Genomic DNA, 21,928 nt, shown 5'->3' on the forward strand with positions numbered 1-21,928 from the left:
AGATGACACCACCTTTATGGCAGAAAGTGAAGAACTAAAGAGCCTCCTGATGAAAGTGAAAGAGGAGCATGAAAAAGTTGGCTTAAAGCTCAACATTCAGAAAACAAAGATCATGGTATCTGGTCCCATCACTTCATGGCAGATAGATGGGGAAACAGTGGAAACAGTGTCAGACTTTATTTTTCTGGGCTCCAAAATCACTGCAGATGGTGATTGCAGCAATGAAATTAAAAGATGCTTACTCCTTGGAAGGAAAGTTATGACCAACCTAGACAGCATATTCAAAAGCAGAGGCATTACTTTGCCAACAAAGGTCCATCTAGTCAAGGCTATGGTTTTTCCAGTGATCATGTATGGATGTGAGAGTTGGACTATAAAAAAAGCTGAACAGTGAAGAATTGGTGCTTTTGAACTGTGGTGTTGTAGAAGGCTCTTGAGAGTCCCTTGGACTGCAAGGAGATCCGACCAGTCCATCCTAAAGGAGATCAGTCCTGGGTGTTCATTGGAAGGACTGATGTTGAGGCTAAAACTCCAATACTTTGGCCACCTCATGCGAAGAGCTGACTCATTGGAAAAGACCTGATGCTGAGAAAGATTGAGGGCAGGAGGAGAAGGGGACGACAGAGGCTGAGATGGCTGGATGGCATCACCAACTCAATGGACATGGGCTTGGGTGGACTTCGGGAGCTGGTGATGGACAGGGAGGCCTGGCGTGCTGTGGTTCATGGGGTTGCAAAGAGTTGGACACAACTGAGCGACTGAACTGAACTGAACTGAATTGCTTTAGCCAACAATGATCTCTTTGGATGCTTACATTTCAAAGATACAGTAAGATCAATATTTCCAAGGGTCAGAGAAAGGACTGTAGGTTTTATATGAAACGGAACTCAAGGGTATATTTGGTATATGGGATGTCTGGACCTGGTGGGGTTGGCTTTACAAAGTAAAGGACAGTAAACCAAACCTTCGTGTGCCTTTGGACCTTTGTCAAAGCTATTTCCTGGCTAGCAATATTTCTGTAAGTTTTATACCTGCTTGAGTGCCAACTGTAGCTCTTGATAGTTCTCTGATCTTCCCCTCCTTACCTTGTTGAGAAAGTTAAGTAAGTGTTTTGTTTTTCTTTTACACAGTCGCTCAGTCGTGTCTGATTCTTTGCAATCCTGTGGACTGTAACCCACGAGGTGTCCATGGATTTTCCAGGCATAAATACTGGAGTGAGTAGCCATTTCCTTCTCTAGGGGACCTTCCTGACCCAGGGTCCACCTCATTGGTAGGCAGATTTTTTACCACTGAGCCACCAGGAAAACCGTGTGCCTTCTGTATCTATTTCTATCTTTTCCCTCTTTCTTTCTTTTTTTTTTCTCAATTTGATCTCCCATTGGTACCTATAGGACACTTGTTTAAGATGAGAGCTGTCTTAAAAATCCTTTTAGGTGTAAAAGTTCAAGTCTTCAATATATCTATTCCAATTGTGAGTCTGAGCAAGTGAGTCTTTTTTCATGGCTTAAAACCAATATTAGGGCTTACAAGAGCTTAAAACCAATATTAGAGCTTATACTGTTAGGACGCAAGAGCTTTCCCTTAAGAAATGTAGGCCTCTCAAGATGCAGAGCCACTCCAGAGAAAGCCTAAGAAAACAAAGACCTTCCTTGTCTCAGGTGACAAAAAAAGCTCTATCTCCCATAAAATGAGACACCTTAAATACTGACCTCCTAACCTATGTTACCAGAAAGGTGATACTGAGAGGAGAATTTTTTCTTCACAAACCAGGCAGCAAAGGTAGAGGCCGTAAGGGCCTTTTATGACCTGAGACACTTCATTAAGACGAACTTCCCTGACAGCCAGCATGGTTGGGCAAAGAGAATATTGCCTGTCACTTCATGTCTTAGGCTCCTAGCTGGCTGGCTTTCTAATTGCTGATGCAAGCCTGACAGACAACCTGCATCCCCTGCCCCCACCCCACCAAAGGGAGTATTCTCACTGGTGACAAAGCCAAGTTCTCAGGATAGGAAACAAAACAAATGGAGATTCTCATCTTATGGTTTTTCATCCTTATGACAGATGACAAAGGAAAACATACCTCTTTCTGGGAGGCTAAGAATCAGTAACCATAGGTGCTGATTAGCAAAAACAAATTCACAAGAATCACAATTCAAGATCTATTTTCACAAATGTTTTTCTTCTGCCTCTGTGAATTTGGAAAGGAAGGGAAAACGAGAAAGTTTCATCCCCCTCTCTTGTCTGTGCACTACAGAGAAAGCGCTGGGAGACTGACATGGTAAGAATCCGTACCTTCTGCTGGTCTGCTGTCTGTTACCGCATATTTCAACTGCAGTCTCCAGGGAGAATGGCGTGTTCTAGCCTTTCCCTGTCCCATCTGCCTCACCAGAAACTGTACAGGGGGAAATATTTGTTTCCTTCTACTGTTTTAGGTTTTTGGCTGGGACTCTGTAATAAAAAGGCAGCTTAACAAGAGAAAAGGAAATGAATATATTAACATGTACATCTCATATATACTTATGAGAAATGAAAGTGATGAGTAACTCAAAGAGGTGTCTAGAACTTGGACTTACAGATCATCTTCAACAAAGAACAATATATTTTTAGGGGAACTACAAGACAAAGGAAAAGAGTACTGGGCTTCCAAGGGCAGCAAATAGTGGTACAATAAATACATCAGAAACTAATGGAAAATACTAGCTAGTCAGTATAGGTTGTTTTCCAGAGTTCTCTGGTCCTTACTTGGGTCTAATATGTGTCTAGGGATGTTGATGATTAATTTCTGCACAAATTTATGTTCTGCTTTCAGGAAAATAGGGGGAGAAAAGAGAGCTTTTTTTTGAATCTTCTTCTTCTCCATTGCCTTCAGCTCAACATTATTCTTGTGTCAAAGGGGAAGATTCTTGGGGTGGCATATTCTGTTATTCCTCTGAAGATTTTGCTATAAAATTCCCTTGCTTTACAATGACTCTTTATGTTCTAACATGAAAACATGAAGTAAGGCTTTGTCAGAAAGGAGTTAGGAATGTTATTTGCATGAGGCTTACTTCTAATAGCGAAACATTGATTTATAAATTAAGAATTTACAATAATAACCAAAAAGTTAGTAATGGAATCTGGCTGAACACAGTAGTGTTGTATTATATACCTATCAGAACAACAGGCAGTGTTCTTTTGTGGAAAGTGTATATAAAATAATCTTAAGGGAAAAAGATAAGGCAACATACAGAAGGCACATAAAGCAACTTAATGAAAAACATTTAATGAAAGATTAAAACTCATTTTTAGTTGAGTCAAATGTTCATTCAGATTTTTTTATTCATACTTGCTCAAATTCATAATAGGAATAGGAATTCCTATTCAAAATAGGAAAAAGTTCCTCTTTTATCAATAGTGCTAATCCCAATTAGTCCTGAGCAATGTCTTTAAGCAATGTCATTTCACTATTTTGTTGCGGATTAATTCTTAGGACATCAGAATGTCCTTCTTCAAACATAAGAAAGAAAATTTTGAAGTTAGTGAATCAATAAACATTTCCTATTTTCCACATGTCTCAGAGGGTGGAGCTCCCAAACCAGTCACATAAGAAGGAAGTGAAAAGATGTTAAAAGCAGGGCCAGCTCCCCTGGGTCAGCCTGGAGGTCTGGCTTCTCAGTCAACATGAAGGCTCTCCTCATTCTGGGGCTTCTCCTCTTTTCGGTCGCTGTCCAAGGCAAGGTCTTTGAGAGATGTGAGCTTGCCAGAAGTCTGAAAAGATTTGGAATGGATAACTTTAGGGGAATCAGCCTGGCAAACTGTAAGTTAACTCTTTTTCATCCTTTCAAATAGTTAGCCAGGTGTGGAACAGATACTAATAGAGGATGAACAAAAAGAAAGGGTCTTTGAGTGAATGTTTTTTTCTTTCTTGGAGGGTTTATACACTTCAGTTCAGTTCAGTTCAGTTCAGTCGCTCAGTCGTGTCCGACTCTTTGTGACCCCATGAACTGCAGCACACCAGGCCTCCCTGTCCATCACCAACTCTTGGAGTCCACCCAAACCCATGTCCATTGAGTCGGTGATGCCATACAACTATCTCATCCTCTGTTGTCCCCTTCTCCTCCTGCCCTCAATCTTTCCCAGCATCAGGGTCTTTTCAAATGAGTCAGCTCATCTGAGTTTCAGCTTCAATATCAGTCCTTCCAAAGAACACCCAGGACTGATCTTCTTTAGAATGGACTGGTTGGATCTCCTTGCAGTCCAAGGGACTCTCAAGAGTCTTCTGCAACACCACAGTTCAAAAGCTTGTACACTTACAATGGTTAAAAACATCAACTTGTTCTTTTAGAATCAGATGTACCAGGTGAAGGATTGAGTCATGGTGGGTCAAATTCTATATCATTCTAAGCATGCCAGGTCCCCATGTACTCCTCTAGCGCTACTAAATCTGACAGCTGGCACATGTAGACTGACTATAAGATACATTTTAGCACCTGGGACATGTCTGTTAAGCCCTTGTTGTTTGATTCTAGCCATTTCTAATTTGGATCTTGGGTTCTGAATATGGTAGTATTTTTTTCATTTTTAAACCCCCTAACATGCTGTTGCACTTTTAACAGCAAGGTTTTTTAAAAATTACATTGAACTCTTAAAACAGGGACAGTAGAACTATTTCCCCTCAGTCAATATCTATATAAGGATCCCTGAAATGCAGCATGAAATGACATTTGATTATTCTGACTCTAGTTCATTAATTATTTTTCATTTTCTTCCACAGAGTTTAAGATGTGCCCTAAGGAAAATTTCCTTTGTATTTTAGTCCGTATTTGTCAATGTCATCACTGTGGTTTTTATATTAAATTCAGGCGTTTCTCCTCCATAACTATTTTTGAATGAGTTAGCCAATGGCTAGATGGATGGATGGATGACCCAGCCTTTCCTATTCTATGATTCTTGGCTGCATTATAATATGATACCCAAATTCATCTTCGGTATCATAAATTTTCTTTCTCCCAGAAAATCCTTATTTTTTCTACTAAAAAGCATTTTTCCATTAGCATATGCATCTGCTGCTAATGACCAAATCCACTCAACAACTCTGTTGATTTTTCTGTTCTAGGCTCAATCCTACCTGGGTGTTAGTAATAAGGAAAGTGTAATAGCAATGGAAGATATTTTTAAAAATATGTCATCTTTTTCATTTGTATTACCAAATCATTTGCTAATAAAAGAATTCTCTGAAGGGACCTTTAACACCAAAGTGTTAAAACACTTTACAAGTAAAATACATCTTTATACTTATAAAGTAAGTCATTAGTAAAATAGAACTAGTTAAGTAGAACTGATTATGCTATGAACTGTAAGTCATATGATTTGCTCTTTATTACTTAAAATATGTTTTTTTCAGGGATGTGTTTGGCCAGATGGGAAAGCAATTACAACACACAAGCTACAAACTACAATGCTGGAGACCAAAGCACTGATTATGGGATATTTCAAATCAATAGCCACTGGTGGTGCAATGATGGCAAAACCCCAGGAGCAGTTAACGCCTGTCATTTACCCTGCGGTGGTAAGACAAGATAATGTGGAGTGACAGCACAGGACTCACCTGGTTATACCTGTTGGGTTATCCAAAAAGTTCATTCAGGTTTTTCTGTAAACATCTTATGGGAAAACTGGAATGATCCTTTAGGTCAAGAGTCAATAGAAATAAAAAAATCTTGAAGGGTTCATCAGGGACCTATAAAAACTCCATTTTAACATCTAGAACTCTATTATCCTCCTCCTAATTTCTTAAGTAAGAAATTAAAGAGCTGGTATCATTAAAGTTTGCTGTTTGCTAACATAAAGAAGTTTCTGGAATGACCTATCACTTTATCATAACTGGACATATTGATGCTTTGTGAAGAACAGTGCTATTCCTTGTTTGGGGAGGATTAGCAATAATTTTGTTGGGTGGTCTTTTTTTTTTAAATCTACCCTCCTTTATTGGAAAACAAAAGAATTACTAGTTAATCAAAGTGGAGGAATATGCGTGGTGTTTTTAAAAAATTGTTTTTACTTTTTACTATAAAATATTTTAAATATATGGACAATTAGAAACATTACTATAATAAGCATCAATATGCTCATCACTTACTTTAACAGTTGTTAACATTTTAGCACATTTACTTCTTTATATATATATATATATGTATATAAACTTCTTTTTGCTGAGTGATTTTAAGGTGAATTAGAAACATTATGACATTTCATTTATAAATTCTTTAGAATGAATCTCCAAAAACACAGCTCCTATATAAAAACTGTCATTCTAACAAATTAATTTATAGATTTGTTTAATTGAGGTGAAACAAGTATTCTTTTTTTTGTTTTTGTTTTTGTTTTTTATTTTTTTTATTTATGTTTTTTTTTTTTAATTTTATTTTATTTTTAAACTTTACATAATTGTATTAGTTTTGCCAAACATCAAAATGAATCCACCACAGGTATACATGTGTTCCCCATCCTGAAACCTCCTCCCTCCTCCCTCCCCATACCATCCCTCTGGGTCGTCCCAGTGCACTAGCCCCAAGCATCCAGTATCGTGCATCGAACCTGGACTGGCAACTCGTTTCTTACATGATATTTTACATGTTACAATGTCATTCTCCCAAATCTTCCCACCCTCTCCCTCTCCCACAGAGTCCATAAGACTGTTCTATACATCAGTGTCTCTTTTGCTGTCTCGTACACAGGGTTATTGTTACCATCTTTCTAAATTCCATATATATGCGTTAGAATACTGTATTTATGTTTTTCCTTCTGGCTTACTTCACTCTGTATAATAGGCTCCAGTTTCATCCACCTCATTAGAACTGATTCAAATGTATTCTTTTTAATGGCTGAGTAATACTCCATTGTGTATATGTACCACAGCTTTCTTATCCATTCATCTGCTGATGGGCATCTAGGTTGCTTCCATGTCTTGGCTATTATAAACAGTGCTGCGATGAACATTGGGGTACACGTGTCTCTTTCCCTTCTGGTTTCCTCAGTGTGTATGCCCAGCAGTGGGGTTGCTGGATCATAAGGCAGTTCTATTTCCAGTTTTTTAAGGAATCTCCACACTGTTCTCCATAGTGGCTGTACTAGTTTGCATTCCCACCAACAGTGTAAGAGGGTTCCCTTTTCTCCACACCCTCTCCAGCATTTATTATTTGTAGACTTTTGGATCGCAGCCATTCTGACTGGTGTGAAATGGTACCTCATAGTGGTTTTGATTTGCATTTCTCTGATAATGAGTGATGTTGAGCATCTTTTCATGTGTTTGTTAGCCATCTGTATGTCTTTTTTGGAGAAATGTCTATTTAGTTCTTTGGCCCATTTTTTGATTGGGTCGTTTATTTTTCTGGAGTTGAGCTGTAGGAGTTGCTTGTATATTTTTGAGATTAGTTGTTTGTCGGTTGCTTCATTTGCTATTATTTTCTCCCATTCTGAAGGCTGTCTTTTCACCTTGCTAATACTTTCCTTTGATGTGCAGAAGCTTTTAAGGTTAATTAGGTCCCATTTGTTTATTTTTGCTTTTATTTCCAATATTCTGGGAGGTGGGTCATAGAGGATCCTGCTGTGATGTATGTCGGAGAGTGTTTTGCCTATGTTCTCCTCTAGGAGTTTTATAGTTTCTGGTCTTACGTTTAGATCTTTAATCCATTTTGAGTTTATTTTTGTGTATGGTGTTAGAAAGTGGTCCAGTTTCATTCTTTTACAAGTGGTTGACCAGATTTCCCAGCACCACTTGTTAAAGAGATTGTCTTTAATCCATTGTATATTTTTGCCTCCTTTGTCGAAGATAAGGTGTCCATATGTGCGTGGATTTATCTCTGGGATTTCTATTTTATTCCATTGATCAATATTTCTGTCTTTGTGCCAGTACCATACTGTCTTGATAACTGTGGCTTTGTAGTAGAGCCTGAAGTCAGGTAGGTTGATTCCTCCAGTTCCATTCTTCTTTCTCAAGATCGCTTTGGCTATTCAAGGTTTTTTGTATTTCCATACAAATTGTGAAATTATTTGTTCTAGCTCTGTGAAGAATACTGTTGGTAGCTTGATAGGGATTGCGTTGAATCTATAAATTGCTTTGGGTAGTATACTCATTTTCACTATATTGATTCTTCCAATCCATGAACATGGTATATTTCTCCATCTATTAGTGTCCTCTTTGATTTCTTTCACCAGTGTTTTATAGTTTTCTATATATAGGTCTTTAGTTTCTTTAGGTAGATATATTCCTAAGTATTTTATTCTTTCTGTTGCAATGGTGAATGGAATTGTTTCCTTAATTTCTCTTTCTGTTTTCTCATTATTAGTGTATAGGAATGCAAGGGATTTCTGTGTGTTGATTTTATATCCTGCAACTTTACTGTAGTCATTGATTATTTCTAGTAATTTTCTGGTGGAGTCTTTAGGGTTTTCTATGTAGAGGATCATGTCATCTGCAAATAGTGAGAGTTTTACTTCTTCTTTTCCAATTTGGATTCCTTTTATTTCTTTTTCTGCTCTGATTGCTGTGGCCAAAACTTCCAAAACTATGTTGAATAGTAATGGTGAAAGTGGGCACCCTTGTCTTGTTCCTGACTTTAGAGGAAATGCTTTCAATTTTTCACCATTGAGGATAATGTTTGCAGTGGGTTTGTCATATATAGCTTTTATTATGTTGAGGTATGTTCCTTCTATTCCTGCTTTCTGGAGAGTTTTTATCATAAATGGATGTTGAATTTTGTCAAAGGCTTTCTCTGCATCTATTGAGATAATCATATGGTTTTTATTTTTCAATTTGTTAATGTGGTGTATTACATTGATTGATTTGCGGATATTCTATTGACTTCCTTTTAAAATAGAGAAAGCATGTGGAATCTTTAAAAAAATTTTTTTAAATTGTATTTATTTTTTTATTGAAGGATAATTGCTTTACAGAATTTTGTTCTTTTCTGTCAAACCTCAGTGTGAATCAGCCATAGGTACACATATATCCCCTACCTTTTTTTGAACCTCCCAAAGCGTGTAGAATCTTTAGTGCCTGAAATATTGGAGAAATATAGCAGAATTGATACTGCTAAATTTTTAAATATTAAAAATCCTAATAGTGAAGATGAGTCTAAGAATATACTTTTGTATCCAGTTAATTTATTTAAAAAATTTTGTATTATAGAATAACCTGTTGTCATTGAATAAAAATTCTTACTACCCAGACATGTATGACCATTGGGAAATTTTGGTATCCACATGTTCTTTTGGAATACACAACAATCCCGGACATGAATGTAAAGCTATATTATACATATTTGTACCCACATAACAACAGTGAAATTGTACTATATTTACTGCTTTACAATTTTGTCTTTATTACACAAAATTATTTTTGTCAACAAATACCAATCCTTGTTGTTTTTTAAAGATGAATAGACTTTCACAATATAAGTACTCCATAATGTATCAACCTAACTCTTACTGTTAAACATTTAGGCTAGTTCCACTTATGCCCTTTATTAATTGCTATGAAACACTTTGTATACATATCTTTCAGTACATCTCTTATTATTTCTTTAGGATCAATTTCCAGTGTCAAATTGCTGAGCAAAAACCTGCTAGACCAGTTTCTGTTTGTCTTTTTTTTTTTAATATTTCCTAGTAAAAAGAAAACCTTCTATCATGCTAATTAATAATTCCAGAGCTTCCAATGACTTTGGTAAATGAGAAACAGATGCCAAATGGGATGGAATGAAGAGTTCCCCCCAACATCAACAGATAAACAGACCCTTAAAAATTATTTTAGTTGTTCTTTCCTCAGCCTAAGAGAATAAAGCTGACTGAGCTAAACTTAACATTTCTATGAATGTTATTTTCACTTCTCACCACCTCTTTTTCAGCTTTGCTGCAAGATGACATCACTCAAGCTGTAGCATGTGCAAAGAGGGTTGTCAGTGATCCACAAGGCATTAGAGCATGGTATGTGTGTGTGTGTTTTTTTTTTCCTTTCAGTTTTATTGAGATGTAATTGACATAAAGCACTATATAAGTTCAAGGTTTACAGCATAATGATTTGAATTACATCAGGAAACAGTATCACAATAAATTTAGTGAACATCCATTATCTCACATGGATACAAAATTAAAGAAATAGAAGAAAAAATTTTTTGTGTGTGATGAAAATTCTTAGGATTTACTCTCTTTTTAACAATTTTCATATATAAAATATAGCAGTGTTAATTATATTTATCAGGCTATATATTTGTTTTTGCTCTTTAGTCACTAAGTCACGTCTGACTTTTGTGATCAATAAACTGTAGCCTGCCAGGTTCCTCTGTCCATGGGATTATTCCAGGCAAGAATACCAAGGCAGGTTGCCCTTCCCTCCTCCAGGAGATCCTCCTAACCCAGGGACTGAATTTGTATCTCCTGCACTGCAGGCAAATTCTTTACTGCTGAGCCACCAGGGAAGCCCCATGCTGTACATGATATCCCTAGTATTTATTTATCTTATAACTGGAAGTTTGTAGTACCTTTGACTGCCTTCATCCAATTCCCCTTCCCTCATTCTACCCAAATTCTCTTGTGGTTACCTCAAGAGGTAACCACAAATTTGACCTCTTTCTCTATGACTTTCTTGCTTTGTTTGTTTGTGTTTGAAATATAATGTATGTACAACACTATGTTAGTTCCCATTACAGAGCATGGTATGTGTTAAGTATTAAAGGAGAGAGCTGTTTTATCCTATTGTTATGAAAGAAGTGAGAGAATATTTCCAAAGATCAAAGTATGGTACTGAGAACTGAAAATTGCAGCTTTAGATTCATACTAAACGGTGTATAGCATAGAAACAATCTACTTTAACTGATTCAAAATCTTATTCTTTTACTCCTCAATTTATTTTGGGGAATTTCTAGAGGTTTTAAGATTCTCCACCTTATACCAATTCCTTGTCATATCTTGACATTATTTTTGGAATTAAGTAAATATGGAACGCGCTTTGCATTTTTGCTGTGAACTACATAGGACTCAACACTTGCACTCAGATGTTCTGTGCCCTAGTGAAGCTTTGGGGGAGATGTGAAGTCCTTGGTATAGTATCTCCAAAATAAATAGCAATAAATAGCAATACTTGGATCTGTCTGTAGCTTTTATTTCATGTAATGATAAACTATGTTGTTTTCCCAAAGGATTTGAAGTATATGTAATATAATGAAGCTTTGTTTCAACCTTATTACCATTTGTTTCATCTTTCTCTACAGGGTGGCATGGAGAAGTCATTGTCAAAACCAAGATCTCACGAGTTACATTCAGGGTTGTGGAGTGTAATGTTGGAGTTTTTACTTCAACCCATTTTGTCTCTTTTTCATATTAAGGAAGTAATAGTTGAGGGAAAGGTCATACTTTCAAACAAATAATGTTATTTTTTTTTTTTACAGAAGCAGGAGCATGTGGTCTTTAAGATACTTAATGTTTACTTCATGTATTTATTATTTGATATTAGGCCCACAGTGTATTTCAGTTTAACAGACCTAATGCTGGTGAATATTTGTCTAAAATCTTAATTATCAAATATATATCCAGAACATTCAGTTCTTAAAGAAATAGCACACACTTAATCTTGAATCACCCCCACTCCAGTACTCTTGCCTGGAAAATCCCATGGATGGAGGAGCCTGGTGGGCTGCAATCCATGGGGTCCTGAAGAGTCGGACACGACTGAGCGACTTCACTTTCACTTTTCACTTTCCTGCATTGGAGAAGGAAATGGCAACCCACTCCAGTGTTCTTGCCTGGAGAACCCCAGGGATGGGGGAGCCTGGTGGGCTGCCGTCTATGGGGTCGCACAGAGTCGGACACGACTGAAGTGACTTAGCAGCAGTAGCAGCGATCTTGAATCATACAAGTACTCCCTAATATTCAACAAAAATATAGCAAAATAATATCTTTAAACAAATTGATCTTAGGCAAAATCCCACCTGTGTAGTAGGCATGTAACATCATCATCTGTTCAGTCATCTCCAAAAACAGTAAAATATAACTACTCTTTGTTGGGCAATATAAAATGTTAAATGGAGCATAATACCAAAAGACTAAAAATGAAGAAAGCCTGATTTAAGAATTTTGTTTTCATAAAGTGTGACCTTTGTTTTAAATGTTGTCTTAAAAATGTTGGATTTATGCAGCTTTAAAAATAAGCTCAGAATTTACATGTCAATCACTTTTAGCCCTTTTAAAGAACTCAATTGTGCATCTTGCTGTCATGAAGGATATAAAGATGGATTAGATGAGCTGTTGTTTTTTCTTACTGTTATAAGCTTAGTTTCATGCATTATGACAAATTCAGAGGCAGAAGAGTTTGTAGGTATTGAAATCATTGCTAGTTAATCACAGGTGTGAAATCATGAATGCTATAAAAAGTACATTTTCAGTAAAAGCTTTGCAATTTATACTTTGTCTTTCTTTGTTAAGTCATTTGGTGTCTCCGAAAAAATACGTACATATATATTTGAGAAAAAGATTATCTGACACTTAGTATTTCCTACATCCTCATCTGTACCAAAACAGCTAGATTTTTTTTCTGTGTGTATATTCTCTTTAATCATAGAATTCACATTCACATTAAATAACTCATTTTTTCCTCAATGGATTTAATCATAAAGAGATAGGGTATATATCATCTTAAAAAGAAAGCTCTTACAAAAACCAAAAATAGCTAGATATTGCTGAAGAAAAATACATAAGCATGCTGACAGATCTCTATTTTTTAATTTTTTTAGCTGTGCTACTAGGTTTGTGGGATCTTAGTGCCCTGACCAGGGATTGAACCTGCATCCTCCACAGCAAAAGCTTGGAGTCCTAACCACCGGACCTCCAGGGAATTTCCCTCACACTAAATTCATAAACACAAATCTCACATGGGCCCTCTAATCAGCCTGGTCATCTTAGTCACTTCTCTGAAATCCTGTGTTGGTGTCCCAATTACTCAAAATGACTGTCACTGTTTACTTCTCTCATTTCAAAGTCCTGGCACACATGCCAACCACTGGCCTTCCACACTCTGCTCGTGGTAGACGACTCAGCCTCACCTTACACTGACAGAACAGAGGCAACTCATATAAAACCCTCCCCTCCTGGCCACCATAACAGAGCTCAGGTCTTTCCGTGGGCCCACCCTCCCTTCCTTCCCCTTTATCACTGCGATGAAGGGCCTTGCTCCCGCCAATGGCAGTGTCTCCACATGCAGTCTTCACAGCCCTCTCACTACTCCAGTTTAGGCTGAGGGTTTCCTGATCCTGAGTTTCTCCCTCTTTGTTGGATCATCCCCTTTACTGTACGAACTGCCCTGGTAACCTTTCATCTTGCAAATAACCCTCCAGGTACAACATCATTTTAGACTCCCTTTTACCGCAACTGGGGCTTCCCTGGTGGCTCAGACGGTAAAGCGTCTGCTGGTAATGCAGGAGACCAGGGTTCGATCCCTTGGTTGGGCAGATCCCCTGAAGGAAATGACAACCCACTCCAGTACTCTTGCCTGGAAAATTCCGTGGACTGAGGAGCCTGGTAGGCTACAGTCCATGGGGTCACAAAGAGTCGAACACGACTGAGCGACTTCACTTCACTACCGCAACTATCTTCCTGGTGGCTCAAGAACCCGGAAGCTTCTCCACAACAGCTGTGTGGTGGTGGTGGTGGTTTAGTTGTTGAATCGTGTCCGACTCTTGCGACCCCATGGACTGTAGCCTGCCAGGCTCCTCTATCTGTGAGATTCTCCAGGCAAGTATACTGGAGTAGGTAGCCATTTCCTTCTCCAGGGGATCCTCCCAACCCAGGAATCGAACCCGGGTCTTCTGCACTGCAGGCAGATTCCTTACTGACGGGGCTATAAAGGAAGCCCACAACAGCTGTACCATTTTATATTTCCATGAGCCATGCATAAAAATTTCTAGACATTTTGATTAAACTTGTTATTTTATCTTTTTCTTATAATAACATCTTGTTGGGTTTATAGTATGACATTGTGAACTATGATTTTATTGATTTATTTTTTCCTTGAGTTCTATCTGTTTTTGCCTCTTGTAGTTTGACACTGTTGTTAGGCACATACGCATTAAGAATTGTTATGTCTTCTTGGAGAATTAACCCCTTTCTCATTATGTAATGAATGTACTTCTTTATCAACTGTGGTTTTTTTTATGTCATAAAATGGACTTTCATGTCTAAAAATATGGAATGCTTCACGAATTTGTGTGTCATCCTTGTGCAGGGACCATGCTCATCTTATCTGTATCATTCCAACTTTTGTATATTTGCTGCCAAAGCAAGCTCCAGCTGTGATTTTTAAAGCAACTCATCTTTAGCCAGTCTTTCTAAAACATTTAACAAAATTTTCTTTGAACCAATTGCATTTGCACTCATGTTTTGTTGGTTTACATAATATTAAGCTATGAAATCACAGGAAAAAGTACTATTGATACAGTTTAGGAACACATGCACTGAGTCTCATGGAAAGTAATTAGTCATAGAAGTTCCTGGACATAAATGTGTGAATAAGTCAGTTTTATAGACAAACTGTATAGCTAGGTTATGTGTTATTGCTGTTGTTCAGTGGCTCAGTTGTGTCTGACTCTTTGCAACTCCCATGAATGGCAGGTTATGTGGAGGGTATTTTAATCAGTTCTTATCATTGGATATTCAGGTTATTTCACTAGATTTTTGATTTGTATAAAGGATACTATAATGAATCTCTTTATAAGTAAATCTAAATGCATTTTCCGAAAAGTAGTTTCTTGTGGTGCTTGATTTAATAAGCATGAGCAATTGAATTTTTGTTTGTTTGTTTTTTCTTTTTTTCTTAATTTTATTTTTTGTGGAGTTTTTTTGTTTGTTTATCTGACCAATTGAATTTTTGACACATGAAGTTACTCTCTAACCTTCACCACAGCTGTATGTGAAAATGCATATTTTTTCACATCTTTGTCAGTAATAGGTGCTTTAAAATATATTGATTTTTAGTGATGAAAATTGGTATCTTTTAAAATATTTTGTGATTTTTTTAATGTTAGCTTAGCTTTAAACTCAAACATTTTAAAATATTGTATTTAAAAAAATTTTAAATATTAGCGTGCTGTCATCTAGTGACAACTTTATGTAAGAAATAAAAGAGTAAGTCATAATTTAGTAATTTCATCTTGTAATTGAGGAAACAATTAAGTGTATGCATTCAAACCCCAAGTAATATAACCAATTAAGGGCAAACTCAAGAGCTGACAAATCCAAGCCAGGCTCTCATCCAAGATCTGAAAGATTCTTTTCTTTTCCATTGTCCCTGTTAAGTCACAGCAGTATAGTCAAACCAAAAGATCAGATGATGATGAGAATAATACTCTGATTATTTTGATGAAAGCTGTTAATAAAACCTTTCTATCTTTATGCTGAAAATCTTTCTAAATTTGCTCAGTGGACATAAAAACAGAAGGGAAGGAATTTTGTAGCAACATATTTTCTATTTATATATAGATCAATTAGGGAATATATTTAACATCTCTTTGAAGAGTATAGTATTATAATATCATTATGAATAGACTTCTCAGGGTAGGTGTAAGATTGTAGGCTTAATTTTACTTAGCTATGTGATATCAGTTTTGTTTTTAACCTTGGGTAGAAAACAAAATGCCCCTTTCTGAATGCCACGTATAGCATGGAATACTATACATTGCATTCAGAAAGGGGATATAAGCCAAGGAAAATTCTTTCTGCCCTTTGAGAGTCAGAAAATAAGATAATTCATACCCAGCGAATACTCAAAATGACTACAATGTGCAAAATTCCATGAGCACACAAAGAAAGAAGACCATATGTTGTCTTGGAAGAAAACAGTTGAAGGGACTAGTACATACAGGCCACTTTCCCATGTGGTATTTTTAATGTAAGCATCATATCAATTCCATTGGAGTTCCTCATTTTACAGGTGAGGAAAGAAATTTAGGAAGACTCAGTAGCAAAGCAGTAATGCACTTAGGATCAGAAGAGCCAATCTAGAGCATGTGACAGGGGGACTTAGTGGTGATTACTTACAGAAGATGGGAGACGGCGTGAAAGACTCTCCAGATAAAGCATCAGAATCAACATCAGTACAGAAACCAGTCGACTGAGCGACTGAACTGAACTGAGCTGAATATAATGGGCATTAGTTCAGCAATTCATTCTGACATGATTCAGGGAAAATCATGTTCTTTATCACATTCTCTTTAAACTTTCCTATAAATTTATGCTTGTCTAAGAATTGTAATCATTTATTTGAGCTTTATCACCTTTTAGAAAAAAACATGTACTTTCTTTATTGTCAGTTTTCTCTTCAAGTCTTTGAAAATATAGTTCAGAGACCTTAGTATGTTTTTGAACTCCTGTTGCAATGTTTGAACAGTTTTATCATGGGTAGATCATCTAAGTTGGCATGCATGTTTAAAATACTTCATCTGCCAGATGGACCTGAAAAGAACACAAATAATAGTTGCAAAATGTTGAATCCAACTCAACAAATCCCAGTAGTGAAGAAGTAAAATTTTCTTCAATGAATTTAAAGAAACTAGACAGAGCACATGTTGTGTACTTATTCATGTTTTAAAAGAATACTTTTTTCACATCTTTTATTATAGCTTTCTTATCATAAAACTGACCACAAATGTCATTCAACAACAGGTTCAAATCACCCAGAACTTGCTTCACTCTGTTAAATAAAGCCATAGCTAGTTTTCAGTTGATAAAGTTAAAAATCACTCATAAGGTTTTCTATATTAACCATATTACACAACAATCAACAATTGATCAGGGCTGTCACATCTTAAATAAAATCTCCAGTAATGGACTTTTACTTGCTGTCTGATTTCTCTTATTTACCACCTAATTTTATACATGTTTTCTGATTCTAAAATTAATTTTTATTAACATGATTTGGATAAATGTTAAATTAGCTTTTGTCATTTTAGTATTTTCTCAAATGCTCCTGGATTGAAAGCAGCAGCTATTTTGATAATTCCTATGAAATATTTGTTATTTAAGAATGCCACTGTTCATTGTGAACTCTAAAAGAAAATAGTTTTGCTTTAAAATCTTTTTTTAAAATACAATTGGCCTCCCCCTTTTTTTTTTTTTTTAGTTTATTTGGCTGCAATGAGTCTGTTTCTTCATGCAGTATCTTCGGTTGTGGCATGCAGGCTTGTTCCTTGACAAGGGATCAAACTCGGGCCCCCTGCATTGGGAACATGGAGTCTTAATCACTGGACTGCCAAGAAAGTGCTTTTTGCTTTAAAAGTTTAATAGCCACAACTACTAGCACTTTAGAATAATATTTAATGTTCTTTTTTTAATCTGTGTTTAATAAGACTTTGGTCTAAGGGCGTTTTTATTTGATTTATGTGTAAACCAAGAAAACATAAGAAGACAAGAAAATGAATATAATGTAATAGCCCCTATTGGATCCTGGAACAGAAAAAGAACATTAGTGGGAGAACAAATGGGATCTAAATAAAGCCTAGAATTTAGTTAGTAGTAATCTACTAATGTCTACATCTTATGTAACTCTATTTATCAAAACTAAGAAATTGACACTGGGGAAACTTAGTGATTTAACTGTTTGAACTATTTTTGCAACTTTTCTGTAAATACAGAAAAATGTTTTAAAGGCACAAAGGCAATTTAAAGGTAGTGGAGAAAGGATAGCCTTTTAACAAGTGGTGCTGGAACAATTAGACATCTGTGTGCAAAAAAAATGAACTTGAATCAATACTGCACACTACATACAGAAAACAACTCAAGACAGATTTTAGATCTAAACGCAAAACCTAAAACTATAGAACTTCAAGAAGAAAAATAAGAGAAAATCTTGTGACCTGTTAGGCAAAGATTTCTTAGATACAAAAGCAAAAGCACAATCAGAAGAACAACAAATAAATAACTTGAAATTTAACATAATTTATAAAACTTATGCTTTAAAAAAAACACTGCTAAATAATGAAAAGATTGGGAGAAAATCTTTTCTTTTTTTTTTTTAGTGATCAATTAATGAACATTTATTAAGTGGCTTCTTTTTTTTAAAATTTTATTTTATTTTAAAACTTTACAATATTGTATTGGTTTTGCCAAATATCGAAATGAATCCGCCACAGGTGTACCTGTGTTCCCCATCCTGAACCCTCCTCCCTCCTCCCTCCCCATACCATCCCTCTGGGTCGTCCCAGTGCACCAGCCCCAAGCATCCAGTATCGTGCATCGAACCTGGACTGGCGACTTGTTTCATATATGATATTATACGTATTTCAAAGCACAGCTTGGTGAAGGAACAAGAGGAATCTTTTGGAAGTGAAGAATATGTTCATTCTTTTGATTGTGGTGATGGCCTCATGAGTGTATGAATACATAAAAATGTATCAAATTGTATGCTTTAAAAAATATGGTTTATTGTATGCTATTTACACCTCAATAAAACTGTTAAAACATTTTTTTTTTAATTATTTTTTACTTTTGGCTGTGCTTGATCCTAGTTGCTATACTTGGGCTTTCAATAGTTGCAGCAAGCTGGGGGTTACTCTGGAGTTGCAGTGCTCAGGCTTCTCACTGAAGTCACTTCTCTTGTGGAGCAAGGGCTCTATGGCACGTGGGCTGTAAGGGCGCTTGGTCTCCAAGGCATGTAGGCTCGGTAGTTGTGGTACTTGGGCTTCAGTTCAGTTCAGTTCAGTCGCTCAGTCATGTCTGACTCTTTGCGACCCCATGAATTGCAGCACGCCAGGCCTTCCTCTCCATCACCAACTCCCAGAGTTCGCTCAGACTCACGTCCATCGAGTCGGTGAACCCATCCAGCCATTTCATCCTCTGTCGTCCTCTTCTCCTCCTGCCCCCAATCCCTCCCAGCATCAGAGTCTTTTCCAATGAGTTAACTCTTTGCATGAGGTGGCCAAAGTACTGGAGTTTCAGCTTTAGCATCATTCCTTCCAATGAACACCCAGGATTGATCTCCTTTAGAATGGACTGATTGGATCTCCTTGTAGTCCAAGGGACTCCCAAGAGTCTTCTCCAACACCACAGTTCAAAAGCATCAATTCTTCAGCACTCAGCTTTCTTCACAGTCCAACTCTCACATCCATACATGACTACTGGAAAAACCATAGCCTTGACTATGGTTTGTTGGCAAAGTAATGTCTCTGCTTTTGAATATGCTATCTAGGTTGGTCATAAATTTCCTTCCAAGGAGTAAGCGTCTTTTACTTTCATGGCTGCAGTCACCATCTGCAGTGATTTTGGAGCCCAGAAAAATAAAGTCTGACACTGTTTCCACTGTTTCCCCAGGCTTAGTTGCCCAGCAGTATTTGAAATCTTCCCGCACCAGGAATCGAACCCATGTCCCCTGCATTGGCAGGCAGATTCTTATCCATTGAACCACAAGAAAAGTCTTGGGTTTTTTATTTTGTTTGCTTATTTAATTGGCTGCATTTGGTCCTAGCTGTGGCATGCAAGCTTCATTGATCTGCAGCAGGTGGGATCTTAGTTCCCTGACCAGAGATCGAACCTGCATCCCCCACATTGCAAGGTGGATTCTGTTTTTTTAAATTAAAATTTGTATTTTATTTTATTAAAAAAATTCTACAGTGCTTTACAATTTTCAGAAGTTTCACACACATTTCATATAATCCCATAATAACGTTTTTAAAATTCCCTACTCCAATGTTGCCCTTCCCCATTCCCTATCTCCACTGCTGCTGCTGCTGCTGCTAAGTCGCTTCAGTTGTGTCCGACCCTGTGTGACCCCATAGATGGCAGCCCACCAGGCTCCCCCGTCCCTGGGATTCTCCAGGCAAGTGGTAACCACTAATTTGTTCTCTGTGAGTCTGCTTCTTTTTTGGCAAGGTGGATTCTTAACCACTGGACAACAAGAGAAGTTCTTTTGTTGTTGTTTGTTAGTTTTCTTAAAATGAACGAAGGAGAAATTCACATAAAAAACTAATCGAGTATGAGCACTGCCACTACTGAAACCCACGTGCCCTAGAGCCCATGCTCTGCAACAAGAGAGGCTCAGTTCAGTCGCTCAATCAAGTCCGACTCTTGTGACCCCATGGACTGCAGCACACCAGGCTTCCCTGTCCATCACCAACTCCCAGAACTTGCTCAAACTCATGTCCATCGAGTCAGTGATGTCATCCAACTGTCTCAGCCTCTGTTGTCCCCTTCTCCTGCCTTCAGTCTTTCCCAGCAACAGGGTCTTTTTAAATGAGTCCATTCTTTGCATCAGGTGGCCAAAGTATTGGAGTTTCAGCTTCAGTATGAGTCCTTGCAATGAATATTCAGGACTGATTTCCTTTAGCATGGACTGGTTGGATATCCTTGCAGTCCAAGGGACTCTCAAGAGTCTTCTCCAACACCACAACTCAACAGCATCAATTCTTCAGCCTTCAGCTTTCTTTATAGTCCAACTCTCACATCCATACATGAGTACTGGAATAACCATTTACTAGACCAATAACCTTTTACTAGATGGACCTTTGTTGGTAAAGTGATGTCTCTGCTTTTTAATATGCTGTCTAGGTTGGTCATAGTTTTTTTCCAAAGAGCAAGCGCTTTTAATTTTGTGACTGCAGTCACCATCTGCAGTGATTTTGGAGCCCCCCAAAATAAAGTCTGTCACTGTTTCCATTGTTTCCCCATCTATTTTCCATGAAGTAATGGGACCGGATGCCATGATCTTAGCTTTTTGAATGTTGAGTTTCACTCTCCTTTTTCACTTTCATCAAGAGGCTCTTTAGTTCTTCTTCACTTTCTGCCATAAAGGTGGTGTCATCTATATATCTGAGATTATTGATATTTCTCCTGGCAATCTTGATTCCAGCTTGTGCTTCATCCAACCCAGCATTTCGCATGATGTACTCTGCATATAAGTTAAATAAGCAGGGTGACAATGTACAGCCTTGACGTACTTCTTTCCCATTTTGGAACCATTCTGTTGTTCCATGTCCATTTCTAACAGTTGCTTCTTGACCCGAATGCAGATTTCTTAGGAGGCAGGCAAGGCGGTCTGATATTCCCATCTCTTAAAGAATTTTCCAGTTTGTTGTGATCCACACAGTCAAAGGCTTTGGTGTAGTCAATAAAGCAGAAGTACAAGAGAGGTTACTGCTACTGAAAAAACCTTCCTTCCAACCTCCACTAGGGGCTAGAAAGAAAAATTTCCCATGAACATTGGAACATTCTGTATATCCCCCCCCCCCCAAATGCTTTTTATTTTTAGCATATGGTACATAATAGGAAAGCGACCAATTTTGGAGTGATACCAAGCACAGACCTAATCTTTAGTAAATTTCAAAAGAAATTTAGCTTATGATCAGTAATGTTATTTCCAGGAATCTCTGTTTTCAAAGGCTGTAACTGAGATGGAAGTCTTCTGGAGACTTCACTGTGGCTGCATGCCCCATTGAATATGTGTGATACAAAAGGAATGCATTATGCTGTACATTTCTTTAAACATTAAGAAATATATATATACAATAGACATTGAGTCAGGATTATTTAAAACTTACATGCATGCTAAGTCACTTCAGTCGTGTCTGACTCTTTGTGACCCCATGGACTGTATACAGTTACAACGTCAGGCTCCTGTGTCCATGGGATTCTCCAGGCAAGAATACTGGAGTGGGTTGCCATGCCCTCCTCCAGGGGATCTTCTCAATCCAGGAATCAAACCCTTGTCTCTCACATCTCCTGCATTGGCAGGCAGGTTCTTTACCACTAGCGCCACCCAAGAAGCCCTAAAACACACATATAACATACATAGAGAATGATACTCCAGTTTGAGAAGCAGAAGTAGGTATTGCCAACTCCAGTTCCTGCTAAGAATTGAGGACGTTGAATCAGAAACATTATATGATACTAAGGAAAAATAGCAGGGTGGTCT

At 37.4% G+C, this 21,928-nt stretch overlaps 1 protein-coding gene and 1 non-coding gene across 2 annotated transcripts; one reads left to right on the forward strand and one right to left on the reverse strand.

Moving 5' to 3' along the window:
* The first annotated feature begins 3,610 nt into the window (after positions 1 to 3,610).
* On the forward strand, positions 3,611 to 12,437 carry LOC113892969 (lysozyme C, non-stomach isozyme). The gene is made up of 4 exons (XM_027542514.1): positions 3,611 to 3,796; positions 5,384 to 5,548; positions 9,888 to 9,966; positions 11,250 to 12,437. The coding sequence occupies exons 1-4, from the start codon at positions 3,661 to 3,663 to the stop codon at positions 11,314 to 11,316; spliced, it is 447 nt and encodes a 148-aa protein (XP_027398315.1). The 5' UTR covers positions 3,611 to 3,660; the 3' UTR covers positions 11,317 to 12,437.
* A 1,772-nt stretch (positions 12,438 to 14,209) lies between these two features.
* Positions 14,210 to 14,312, reverse strand: LOC113893896. The gene has a single exon (XR_003511408.1). It is a non-coding gene; the product is annotated as a U6 spliceosomal RNA (small nuclear RNA).
* Positions 14,313 to 21,928: the final 7,616 nt, after the last annotated feature.

Source organism: Bos indicus x Bos taurus, chromosome 5, assembly GCF_003369695.1.
Source record: "Bos indicus x Bos taurus breed Angus x Brahman F1 hybrid chromosome 5, Bos_hybrid_MaternalHap_v2.0, whole genome shotgun sequence".
Taxonomy (NCBI): Eukaryota; Metazoa; Chordata; class Mammalia; order Artiodactyla; family Bovidae; genus Bos; species Bos indicus x Bos taurus.